General features: G+C 34.4%; 1 protein-coding gene across 2 annotated transcripts in view; it reads right to left on the bottom strand.

The window, feature by feature from the left end:
• MTX2 (metaxin 2) overlaps positions 1-14315 on the bottom strand; it is a gene marked incomplete at both ends in the record, with an annotated part of 62850 nt that overhangs the window by 31851 nt on the left and 16684 nt on the right. For both annotated transcript variants that reach the window (XM_080688923.1, XM_080688922.1), the window contains 2 exons: positions 1766-1812; positions 2795-2842. In XM_080688923.1, the coding sequence (XP_080545049.1) occupies positions 1766-1812; positions 2795-2842 (95 nt within the window). The remainder of the gene's footprint in view (positions 1-1765; positions 1813-2794; positions 2843-14315) is intronic.

Consider the following 14315-nt stretch of genomic DNA (forward strand, 5'->3'; position numbering starts at 1 on the left):
AAAAAAGAAAGAAAGAAAAAAGGGCAAGGGGTGTAGCTCAGAGGTAGAATGCCACTAGGTTCAATCTCCAGTATCAAAAAATAAATAAATAAATAAAAACAGCCGGGCGTGGTGGCACACGCTTGTAATCCCCGCACTTGGGAGGCGAAGACAAGAGGATCGCGCAGGTTCAAGGCCAGCCGCACTGGCTTAAGAGACCCTGTTTCCAAATAAAAAAGTATAAAAAATAGGTCTTGGAGTGTGGCCCAGAGGTAGGAGGTAGAAGGGTTTCCAGGAACCCCAGTACCACCAAAAAAAAAAAAAAAACAAACTAAACTAAACTAAACTAAAAGAGTTACCTCCAAATGGCAATTAAAAAAAGGTTAAGAATCAGTGCTTTAACTAAAATATTAACTATGCCCTGAAGCTATCTTTTCAAAGATATAAACACTGAAAATACTATTTATACACAGTAAATAATTTGTGTTCATTTATTAAGCAAGATTGCTTTCAGCACAATTATAAACCATACATACAATAAGTATTTACAGAGTACATTCTATACTTTATGTAATTACATTATTAGTGTATTAACTCAACTTAAATTCCATCTCTCTCACCACAAAAAAGGAGGTTAATAAACATGAGTATAAAAGTCTGGTTTTGCATATAACAGAATTTTTGCCTATCAAATGTTAATAAAAAATAAAAACTAGTTATAATACTAGTACCTACAGACAATATAAATATAAATAAACAATTTATAATCTTGGTAAACTATAAAAAAAACTAAAAGAAACTTTAGGATACTAACAGATATTGACATTAATAAATTCTTTTCCAGCCATATTTTTTCTATCTTTTCCTTCCCTGCCTTAAAATAAAGATATACTGAATGCCATACTACCATACTGTCATAAGGAATGACATTGTTATAAAGCCAAGAGGTATCAAGTTGAATAAAAATATAAATGAGATGACCAAAATTAAATGCTTAGCATTATGTCTAGAATACAAGAAAAGCTTGACAGTTCCTTTCCTTCTGTCCTCAAGGTGCTCAAATATCACCATCAATAATGTCACATGTCTTAGATTTCCCCTCTGAGTTGTCTTTAAAGTGTTATAGAATAAAATCCTATTTATGATTCACACTACATAAATTAAGCATCAGTATATAATTATAATTCTATAAAACACATAAACATTTCTTTTTTTTCCTTTTTTTTTATATAAACAATCCCCTAAGTATCGTATTCTTCCTGTAGTACACTTTAAAGTTTCTGAGCCACTCATCTTTTTAGGATTATCCAACTGTGATATACAACTTGAGGAGCTATTGCATTCAGTAAGTGATTTGGGGAAAATAAACACACATGTTATCAACAAATATATATGGAGTAGCTTGAGAAGAACATGCCTGTTTTAAGACAATTAAATGGATTAAGGATAGAGTGAGTACACCGAGCAGAATAATGATGAAAATAGGTAGTAAATAAATCTTTATAAATCAAAAAATAATTCTGAGTCCATAAATGAAATTATAACCCCAAATAATCAATATCATCTAATCTAACCAAAAGCAAAATTGCTGACACAAAATGTGCATAGACTTAAGTGATTTCAAAGAATAAAGATCCTATGTTTATTTTACATACTGATAACAATTAACTAAATAATATTGCATAATAAGATTATACTTCATGGAAAGCAATTTTATAATTGCCAGTCAAAATGATACAAATCACCTAGGGGGTTAAAAAAAAGGAATACATTATTTAATGTTTACCTGTACAGCAAGAGAAGCTGCATTGTCAGAAAGCAAAATTTGCTCCCCTATAGAAAAACAATGAAATGTCTCAGTTAAAGGTATAACTGCTAAACAAGCAATATATATTTTTTTCTTAATTTTAAAAATTATCCTTACTTTAAAAATAAGAAGATAGACTACACTAAAGTAATTGAGTTTTTCTATCATTGTCATGTAAATCATAATCCTGATTATATTGTAATATATAAATAATAATAGGACTAATTCCTCTGAAACTATTTGATCATTTATCTCATTAGTAATGTGTAATTAAAATTGCTCTTTTAAAAACATTCATTTTTAAGTTTTCAAGAAATATTCCCTTTCTTTTCATCAAAATTCAGTAAAATACTATGTGCTCAAATCTCTCTAGTTAAAAGTAAAAGCATTCACAATCATATAAAACCAGCTTGCAGTTAATATTGCACAGTGTGTCTAGGTCTGTCACACAAAAGAAAGATGACAAGTTCGCTGCAATAAAAATTCCATGCTTAGAACACTAGGGCTGCTGCCTATTAGTCTTCATTACTTTGCAGTCTTCTGACAACTGTAGCAGGCTGCTGAGCCCCAAATGGGGTCCATAATGTGATCTGATGATATATGAAGAGCTGCTAAAGGGAGCCTGAACCATCCTAGCCTATACATTTTAACAGTTCCTTTCTACTGAGAGCCCACTTTACCACAGGACTTCAAAAATCTGCTGTCTCAGCTATTGGTGCAGTAAATCTGCCAACTGCTCCTGCAACCACATCATTTTACATTGCCTACAGCAGCCAATATAATGAGTCAATAATAAACTAAGGACCTTATAGGCCATGAATAGTTGGTTTACACTGGCAGATACAAGTTTAGGTAAAACCTCCTAGACAAATTATATAAGGGAATCCCTTCTTTATATTTTGTGTACACTTTGCAGTAAATTATATAAATGAAAGTTGGGGCTTTTAAAGGGGTGGTAATAAATACATTTTGATACAAACCCATTTTGAATTGTGAAGGAGAACATACCTTTCAGTTGCTGATATAATGTAGCATTTTCAGGCCAAGGCTCTGTAGCTGCAGATACAAGACAATGAAAATTAGACACACAGGGCAAAAATATATCCATAATTAACCAAATTAATAAGTGTACACACTGGCCTAGAACATTTAAAGTTAATTGCTGAGGCTACCTTAAATATGGCAACTAATCATACTATTTTAGATTCTATGGTAACCTGTATAAGTAGGTGAAACTGTTTTAAACTCATGTTTGCTTTGTTTGGTGATCATTTGTTTTTTATGAATAGAAAGAAAAGAATAAACATACTGCCCAACCAAAAATAAGAATTTAAAAAAATAAATTTACATAGCTTTCCTTAAACACAGTTAAACCCTAAATGTTGCTAAGATATATATGAAGATACTTAGATTTGATTCACTATAAAAAAAAAGAAAACTACTTATATTTTACAGTAAGCTTATAACAAAGTAAAATTTCAAACAACAGTATATGAAGGAATCAAATACATCTGTATTAGGCTGTATTGAATATATCTGTATCAAATACATCTGTATCATCTTTTCTTTAAAGCTGGTAGTATTTAAAAATACAGAGAAACTCTGCTGCATGGCAGAACATTTCATTGTTTTTACTCTACCACCACCACCCTAGAAAAACAATTAAAGCAGATTAGTGTGATAAAGGAGTAAGCACCCACAGCATGAAATAAAGTTAATTTTAGGTTTGAAGTGATACTTGGCCTTGACCCTTAATCTCTCATCTAGAGATTCCAGCTACAAAAAGAATATTAGAAAGTTACTAGTGCTTGGGAAAAGCATTAGAGTTGAATTTTGTCTATTCAACTTCACTTTAAGAAACAATGGCTCCACTGAAAGAATACACAGGATATCTTCTGTTGAATTCTTCTTTGTAAAAGCCATAATAAAACAGAACCACCAACTCTGATAAAGCAAGTGCATCTGCTCTCAGCAAGAAAGTAAATATGTAAGGTTTGAGAATAATTGATATCTTCTTATTGTGTTTAATCTCTGCAACAGCAACAAATAATTTTTCATATACATAATATGGCTGATTTTTTAAAATAAATTTATACATGTAAAGCACGTTTTCTCAAGAATGATCATTTGAGAGGTAAAGGAGAGAAAACCCTCAATTTGCTTTTCTTATACTTTAGAATAAAATGAAAACACAATAGCCAGGTGTGGTGGCATACACTTGTAATCCCAGTACTTCACAGGCTGAAACAGGAGGACTGCACAGGTTTGAAGCCAGCTTCAGCTACTTAGTGAGGTTCTCAACAACTTAGTGAGACCCTGTTTCCAAATAAAATATAAAGCAGATCTGGGAGTGTAACCCAGAGTCTGTAGAAAGCCCCTGGATTCCATTCCCAATACTACAAAAAAAAAAAAACCTTAAAAATAAATAAAATAAAAACACAGTAGTAGAATTTAAAATGATAAATACCATGAAATCATCATGCAAATATAGACTATACATAATTTTGTAGGCTACTGCCTCAAATATTATACATACAATGTAAATACTAATTTTTCAGCACACATACCAAAAAGGCAGAGAAACTAAATATTTATTATATTTTACTATAAACATTTAACAAAGTAAAATTTCAATAAGAACCCAATTAACCTGTATAAAACTGTTTTTAAAATAAAAGTCAGGGAAACAAAAACAAGCTGACATAAGCAAACTACTCAAAAGTAACCTTTTAGGATAAATTGTATGGTCAGCATACATATACTGTTTATACCTATACTAGAAACAATACAATAAGGTTCATTCATTATAAGATCCTAAATCAACAGATTCAATTATATGCATTATATTAATGTTATTAAAGCAATAAAGCATAGGAATAAAATTTACAAAAATTTCAAAGAACAAATAATAAAACTAAGTACCTTGAGGGAATACATGGTGTCCAATGCATCTATGTAAGCCACACTGTACCATATTTGCATGCAGTTGGTATCCATTAATTGTGTGTGGAAAGAAAAGGGATTTTTATTAAACCTAGCCACTTTATTCCATAAATATTCTGGTAGGTCAAAATTTTTATCAAATTTAATATCATCTGTGTTAATAGGGTTCTCTAGTTAAATATTTTGGTAATTTTAACTTTTGGTTAGTTATTTGAGCAAACATTAGACATGGAAATACAAAATTTCCAAACAATGGAATAGCATACACTTAGCATGCTGAATATAATTAAGTGCTCTTTGATAAATCAGAAACTACTCCACTATGCTACAGGTTCTCATTCATGCATTCAGTAATTACAGATTAAAGTTAATTCATGAGCTGGATGTGTAGCTCAGTGGTAAAGCATTTACTTAGCATGCACAAGGTCCTGAGATCAATCCCTATCACTGCAAAGAAAAAAAAATTAATTTATCACCACCCCCACAGATTCACCAGATCTAATCCAATATATATAAAAATAAGAAAATAAGAAGCCGGGTGTGGTGGCGCACGCTTGTAATCCCCACACTTGGAAGGCGGAGACAGGAGGGTTGCGCAGGTTTGAAGCCAGTGGTGCTGGCTTAAGAGACCCTGTTTCCAAAATAAAAAGTATAAAAAAATAGGTCTGGGAGTGTAGCCCGAAGGTAGAAGGGTTTCCAGGAACCCCAGTACCAAAAAAGAAAAAAAAAAGAAAGAAAAGAAGAGAAATTTTGCAACATATTGCCTAATTGCAAATAAAGCTAAAGAAGTTGCCTACAAATACCAAAAGCTCTAAGACCTAAAGCTAGAAATTGGAGCAAAAGGGGTAAATGTTTGCAGGATGTAAGATATAAACTGTTTCAACTAAGAAATTAATAAAAATAAGTTTTCAAAAGCCAACTCTACCAAAAAAAACTGGTGTTTTATTCACAATCAACCATTTAAAAAGAGATGGCAAGCAGACTGATACAAACCTATATATCCATGTTTCTTTAGCAGCTAGGATTTCTAGGATATTATGGATCATAGAATATAGGAGTACATGCAAAAAATGATCAGCCCATCTCACTGATGATCAGCTCAGACTAGACAAATATCACTGACTTTAGGACATCATCTGTTTGAACTAGATCAAATAATTACACGTAAAGCAATGGGGAAAAAATCACTATTACCTTATTAAATAAGAGTACCAAAAACAAAAATCCCAACTTCAGTAGCATGACAATGGATCTACAAATCAACCACACAGGTATCATTCTAACTATCTTCATAAATAAATCCAAGGGTCATGAACGTTACTATCCATACATAAGAAAAAAAATAAGGCCTATTTCTTAGTTTGGGTAATATTAATTAAGCTCTTTTATTGTAAACAACTATTAGTGAAAAATAAGGTCCAAAAAAGACTTCTTTCCTACTCCTGTCTTTCTGTAGTCAGGCAAATCAATACTCCCACTCTCTTTATCCTGAGCATGTGTAAAAGAAATTTAACTTTTTACATCATAATCATGGTGCTAACAATAGATATTTAAAATATCCACAGTATTCTGGGCAGGGCGTGGTGCTGCATGCTTGTAATCCCCTTACTTGAGAGGTAGAGACAGGAGGATCACGCAGGTTTAAAGCCAGCCTCACTAGCTTAAGAGACCCTGTTTCCAAATTAAAAAAATATAAAAAAAAAAAGGTAGCGTAGCCACTGGGAGTGTAGCCCAGAGGTAGAAGGGTTTCCAGGAACCCCAGTACCACCAAAAATCAAAAATCAAAAATAATAAAATATCCATACTATTTTGAAAGTTTTTTAAAAATAGTAATAATATTTATTTTGCCTATGCATGAGCAAGGGAGATCTTTCCATCTTCCAAGGTCTTCAATTTCTTTCTTTAATGTTTTGTAGTTTTCAGTGTAGAGGTCTTTTACGTCTTTGGTTAGGTTTATTCCTAGGTATTGTATTGGTTTTTAGGTTATAGTGAATGGAATTGTTTTATTTCTTTCATTGTGGATTCATTGTTGGCATATAGAAAAGCAACTGATTTCTTTAGATTGATTTTGTATGCCAAAAGTGATCTACAGATTCAATGCAATTCCTATCAAAATACCAAAGACATTCTTCATAGACCTAAAAAAATCAGTCATGAATTTTATATGGAGAAAGAAAAGACCCAGAATAGCCAAAGCTATCCTCAGCGATAAGAACCATGCAGGAGGCATCACAATCCCTGACTTCAAATTATATTATAGAGCAACAGTAGTAAAAAAAAAAAAAAAAAAAAAAACCAGCATGATATTAGCACAACAAGAGGCATACAGACCAATGGAACAGAAGCTATAGAAACAAACCCATACACCTATAATCAATTGATCTTTGACAAAGGGGCCAAACTCACACACTGGAGAAAAGACAGCTTTTTCAACAAATGGTGCTGGGAGAACTGGCTATCCATTTGTAGACAGATGGAACTAAATCCTTACCTCTCACCGTGCGCAATAATCAACTCGATATGGATCAAAGACTTAGAAATTAGACCTGAGCCTGTGAAGCTATTAGAGGAGGGCATAGGCTCAACACTCCAACATATAGGCACAGGCAGTAACTTTCTCAACAAGACCTCCAAAGCACAGGAAATTAAAGCAAGAATTAACAAGTGGGATGGCATCAAACAAGTTTCTGCTCATCAAAGGAAATCATCAAGAACGTAAAGAGAAAGCCTACAGAATAGATCTTTACCAGCCACCACTCTGATTGAGGGCTAACATCCAGAATATACAAAGAGCTCAAAAGACTCTACACTAGCAAAACAAATAACCCAATCAAGAAATAGGCAACTGTATTGAATAGACACTTCACAAAAAAGGAGATACAGATGGCCAATAGATACATAAAAGATGTTTAACATCATTAGCCATCAGGGAGATGCAAATCAAAACTACGCTAAGATTCCATCTAACCCCAATTAGAGCGGCAAGCATAAAGAAGTCAAATAACAACAAATGCTGGCGAGGACATAGGGAAAGAGGAACTCTTTTACATTGTTGGTAGGAATGCAAATTAGTTCAGCCACTATGGAGATCAGTGTGGAGATTCCTTAGAAAACTGGGAATAGATCCACCATATGATCCGACTATACCACTCCTGGGTATCTTTCCAAAGGAGTGGAAATCAGAGACTACAATAACATAGGCACACTCATGTTCATAGCAGCACAATTCATAATAGCCAAAATATAGAACCAACCTAGGTCTCCATCAACAGATGAATGGATTGCAAAATTTTGGGAAATACACACAATGGAATTCTACTCAGCTATAAAGAAGAACAAAATCATGTCATTCGCAGGAAGATCAAAAGACCTGGAGAACATTATGTTAAGTTAGATCAGCCAAGCACAGAAAGAGAAGGGACATATGTTTTCTCTAATATGTTCAAACTAGGGAATATTTGGAATACCAGAGGGACTCTAGATAATAGAGGGGAAATCTCAGCAAAGCTAGAATGAAAGGGTGGGAGAGGAAGAAGCCTGAGGTTGATTAATGGAGGAGCTACATTTGAATATGTGTAAAAGTATGAATGTAGCATGGTCAACATGGACACTCATTGTTGAGGGGGGAAGGGGTAATGGGGGTGCACCAAGCACAGTCTAAATGTGTGCCATTTTCAATAAGATCCACACAAAAATTTAAATTTTTTTAATATTAAAAATAAAACAGTAATAAAACATTTTCATTTTTTACTAATTTTTCTTCAGCTGGCCTGATATATGTTAGACCACAACTGCTTCAATAATAAATAAAATTCCATGAATCACCTACCCTGTTTTCAGTTTCTACCACCAAAAGCACTCCCTGATGCGAAGTAGAATCTTAAACATGTCTTAGGGAAAAGGAAGCCTTAGCATAAATACAGAAGGTTTAAGTTTCTGAAAAGGAGGATGGTAAGAAGTGGAAGTTGGGGAGAAACTTGTCCAATAAAGTCAAGGTGCAGGCTGCTACTATGATTAGCACATCAAAAGTAAGCTTTATTCTGAAAATACATCCATAGTGTGGCTCTTGGAATAAAGACCAAAATCAATAAAGTTTACCAGGTTCTACTTGGCCTTCCAGGTCACCTTTTCTACTTTATCACACACAACCTTCCCTGCCCTCCACTTTGTACTCCAACCACATTGGCCTCCACCACCACTTCCTGTAGCCAAGTATGGTGGTGCACACCTGTAACCCCAGTACCTGGGAGGCTAAGACAGGAAGATCACAGGTTCAAGGCCAATCTCAGCAATTTAGCAAGACCCTGTTTCAAAATAAAAAATAAAAAGGGCTAGGAGTATAACTCTGAGGTAGAATACCCCTGGTTCAATGATCCTGGTGTACAAAAAAAAAAAAAAAAAAGAATCACTTCCTCAGGTACATGGCCCAGGTACAGGCCAGGTTCATAGACATAATATCTGCAGAGTTGCACAAAATGGGCACTTATAAGTGTTCCATGTTTATAAAGTGATCTCTTGTCAGTCTTAAAAACCTTAATTTTTCAACAAGGGGTCTCAAATTTCCACCTTGTACCAGGCTCTACAAATTCTGTAGCTGATCCTATCCCCAGGAAGTCTTCAATGACTCCCCGCCAATAGTCCAATTGTTCCCTTTACACACACATCTTTGTTCACTCATCAGTCAACAGGTTTACAACAGTATGAGTAACTATTTCTGCCACTAGAAAATATGCACTATGAATGCAGCATTCATGTTTGATTTCTGCCCAACACTTTATTCCTAGAACCTAGCATACAACAAATAATCAGTAAACGTTGGCTGGGCAAATGTTTATTTTTACATTAACCACTATGATAATTGTTATTACTCTGTACCGTTTAAGCTAATAATCCAACAGGAAAGATAAAACTAAACTGTAATGAAAACATAAAAATAAACTTTATCCAGATAACTTCAATACAAAAAACAAGTCTAAAAATATTAAACAGGTGCCCAAAAACAGATAAAACTTAAATTCTAATTTATTTGCTAACTTTCTATTTTCCTTTTTAGGTAGTTTTTTAATATGCCTAATATATATTTATTATTATATTATTAATTTTATTTAGAAATCACCTGATTTCTAAATCTATTTGGGCATGCATGATCAAATACTTCATTGGGACATCAATTTTAAAAATGGTGTTCCTTTACTTGGGAAGCTAAGACAGGAGGATTACACAGGTTCAAAGCCAGCCTCAGCTATTTAGTGAGGCTCTCAGCAACTTAGTGAGACTGCTTCAAAATAAAATATTAAAGCTGGGTGTGGTGGTGCACACTTGTAATCCCAGTGCTTGGGAGGCTGAGACAATAGGATCACATAGGTTTGAAGCCAGCTTCAGCTATTTAGTGAAGCTCCCAGCAACTTAGTGAGACCTTGTTTCCAAATAAAATATAAAATAGGTCTGGGAGTACAGCCCGGAAGTAGACCCTGGGCTCCATCCCCACCACAATAAATAAATAAATAAATAAATAAATAAATAAATAAATAAATAAATAAACATTTTTAAAAATAGATCTGAGAGTGTACCCCAGAGGTCAAAAGCCCCTGGGTTCCATCCCCAGTACCAAAAAAAAAAAAAAAAAAAAAAAAAAAAAAAATGATCCCTAAGTTAGGTTAGAGTCATGGGATGTAGAAAGGAAAAAAGTGGGATTGGCATGTCAGATAGTGAGGGCCTTGATTATTAAGCATCAGAGTGGTCCAACAGTAATATCTGAAGAAAGCCATATATTTAATATAAAACATAAAAATATTTAATATAAAACATAAAAATTTCCAATTTTAGAGTTAGAACACAGGTTAAAAAATGCATAGCTAATATACAAATTTCTTCCTGTACTTCAAAGAATTGTCTTGCATATAGGATACACACCTCTCTCTCCCCTCCCCCTGCCAATCTGTTTTATTAGCCTTTTATTTTTTAAGTTTCAGCTGGGTTCATGTACTCTTGAACAAGGAAGAATCCTCTTCTCTCTTTTCTGACCAAGGGAAAAACTGGGGGAGGTACACTTCCTATACAGAAATTAGTGAGGAGGATGGGGATCCATGTCTACTACCTAACAATAAGATCCTTGTATCCAACTTAATACTTTCCACTTAATCCACGCTTAATAGTTTCTCACCTTTGTGATTTTGCTTAAATTATTCCCCTGGAATACTCTCCACTTACCCAAATCCCACACCTTTTTCAAAACCAAGTATAAAGGCTACTTCTATAAAGAAGGCTTTTTATAGTGAACCTAATTTCTCCTTTATCTGCGCTACTTCATAGCAGTTTATAATTGTGTCATGTATTATTTTTATAATGGTGTGGATTTAGAAGCCCCAATCCAGCCGGGTGTGGTGGCGCACGCTTGTAATCCCCGTGCTTGGGAGGCGGAGACAGGAGGATCGCGCAGGTTCGAAGCCAGCCGCGCTGGCGTAAGAGACCCTGTTTCAAAAATATAAAATAGGTCTGGGAGTGTAGCCCGGAGGTAGAAGGGCTTCCAGGAACCCCAGTACCACCAAAAAAAAAAAAAAAAAAAAAAAAAAGAAGCCCCCAATCCTCACAGAAAAAAGCAGCAGTACTGGAAGCAGGGCTTGGTTGCAAAGGAGGGGTCCTAGGGGTATGGCCTTGGAGATTATACATCCTTCCTCCTTCCCTGCTCTCTTTCCTTGCTTCCGGCCTCCATGTGAGAGAGGAGCTTGTAGACTCACTCTCTCTTCCTCACATCACCGTGTCCTGGGCTTCAGACCGTGTTCTCACATAGACTAAACCCAGAATCTCCAAAACTCTATGAGTAAATAAATCTCCCTTCCTCTAAATTGTGTGGTCAGTTGTTTTGGGATTACAGCCGTGAGAATGTTAACAGAGAACCATTTTCTATTCTATCACATTGTTGTTATGTCAATATGTTCTCGTTCTCTCTCTCTCTCGCTCTCTCTCCTCTCTCTCTCTCGTAAATTTCTAGAATATGAATAAGATTATAGTTTGTTGCATTTGGGAGGCTGAGACTGGAGGATCGCAGTTCGCAGACAGCCTCAGCTATTTAGTGAGGCCCTCCACAACTTAGTGAGACCCTGTTTCAAAATAAAGAATAAAAAATAGGGCAGGGGGTATAGCTCAGAGGTCAAATGTCCCTGGGTTCCATTCCCAGACCCACAAAAAAAAAAAAAGGTTATAGTTTGTCAGTTGCTCTAAACATTTAAATAATGCATGCCAAAATGTAAAATTTGAATTGATCAGGTTTTAATTATTTTGTCTAATCATCTCTTAAGGCCTTTATTTCAATACCTTTATTTCAATAATTTCAAATTAAAACTGTCTACCTTTCAGAAATTAATTTCTGATACAGAAACTACCATCATATCCTTTCCATATCAAATAATAACTTACTCTAAGATGCTCTTAGTAATCTACATGAATTCACTCTTTAAAATTAGATTACTCTAATAGTATTCACTAACAATATATGCATTAATTTTTATCATTTTCATAAAGAAGAAATGCAAAGAGTACCTAGAAATAAATATTAGAATACTTCTTAACTAAATGTATAACCAATTAATGTTAATTAAAAATACAGAAAGACTTTTGCCTACTTTCTAATTTTGCCCCAAGACCAGGCCCAGATTATTTTACATTTTAGTGTCTTTTACCAGGAGCAAAAGAGACTCCTTTTTAGGTTTCCTCTTTTTAGTTCTTTTATCTAAATGAGTATTTCTTAAATGTTTCAAAAAACTTTCTCTACTCTTAAGTATTTATGCTAGCCAGGCATGGTGGTACATACCTATAATCCCAGTAATCAGGAGGCTGAGACAGGAGGATCTCAGACTCAAGGACAACCTGAGCAACTTAGCAAGTCCCTCAGCAACTTAGTGAGATCCCATTTCAAAAAAAAAAGGGGGGGGGGGTCTGGGTATGTACCTTGGATTAGAATAATCCTGAGTTAAATCTTCACTACCCACAAAAAAAGTAAAAAAATAAAGTACTTATGCTGAGGAGAACAAAGTAAAATTAAAAAGCGGGGACACATCCTATTGGACTTTTGAAAGCTATAACATAAATTAATGTTTATTTTTATTTTTTATTTATTTATTTTTTTGGGGGGGTGGTACTGGGGTTCCTGGAAGCCCTTCTACCTCCGGGCTACACTCCCAGACCTATTTTATATTTTTGAAACAGGGTCTCTTACGCCAGCGCGGCTGGCTTCGAACCTGCGCGATCCTCCTGTCTCCACCTCCCAAGCGCGGGGATTACAAGCGTGCGCCACCACGCCCGGCCATAAATTAATGTTTAAAATGAACACATAAGCAATATCTACAACCCAAACAAAATTTTTATTCTCATTCATTTTGTCTTTAAGCTACTTATTTTTAGCTTTATCAACAAATATAATACAACCAAAAATTAATATTCTTTATAGTATATTAATCTATAATAATTTTTAGTAATGGCTGCTAAATAAATTCACATATTTATTGCAGGTCTCTTAAAGGCTTTACATGTTATTTGAATATTCTCTTCAATATCAAGATAGGTGATAAGTCATTTTAGTAGCAGATGATCTATCTATCCCACTCAATTCAGAGTATTTCAGAGTATGAAAGTGTTATGACCTAACAAACAAGTCTAGATTCCAAAGTCTATTTCTTGATGATCTAATCTAAGAGGACAACAGAAGGGCCAGGAAAAGAGGTGCCCTCTCTGTTGGCTTCTTTTTTTTTTTTTTAAGTTCTGCATTTTTAATGTATAACATGACTCCTCTGGCATATAAATGTAGGTGAAGACATAATTTGTAGAATAATAGGCACTAATATTACATGCTGCTTCAGTTCTGTCATTTTTCCAATCCATCAAATTGATTAATGCTATAATAACTCTACACAAACCTATCATTTGTACACTAATGAAGTCAAACTCAGTTTATCCTTAGGCAACTAGATTCCAAAAGCTCATAGATGTCATTTCTTCAGCCTAGCAAGACTATTTAGACAGTGTTAAATAAAAAGAGTAAGAAACATGTGCAGCCTATCTCCAAACTTAGATGGCTTTCTGCCAAAACTGTAAATGCAAATATTACTAATATAATGAATGCTTATAGGGCATTTGTCAGCTCTTAAACATAGAAAACTTACATGACCTAGAGAAAAGTAAGTAAATGTGCTAATGAAATAGATACTATACTGATGATCTACATGGTATGAATATAGAAACTAAGTTTAAAACCCATCAAATTTTAGACAATTATAATATTAAGGTTTTATTTTAAATCGATTTTAAAATATTTAGACTTATGTGATATGGAACTATCAAAACTGAAATTTTAGGGCCAGGTGAGTAGCACACACTTTTAACCCCCGCACTTGGGAGGCAGAGACAGGAGGATCGCGCATGTTCAAAGCCAGCCTCACTGGCTTAAGAGACCCTGTTTCCAAATAAAAATATAAAATAGATCTCAAGTGTAGCCCAAAGGAAGAAGGGTTCCAGGAATCCCAGTACCACAAAATAAAAAAAAAAAACTGAAATTTTAGAAACTACAGATTCAATAGCAACTCAACCTGCA

Source organism: Muscardinus avellanarius (assembly GCF_963383645.1).
Source record: "Muscardinus avellanarius genome assembly, chromosome: 2".
Taxonomy (NCBI): domain Eukaryota; kingdom Metazoa; phylum Chordata; class Mammalia; order Rodentia; family Gliridae; genus Muscardinus; species Muscardinus avellanarius.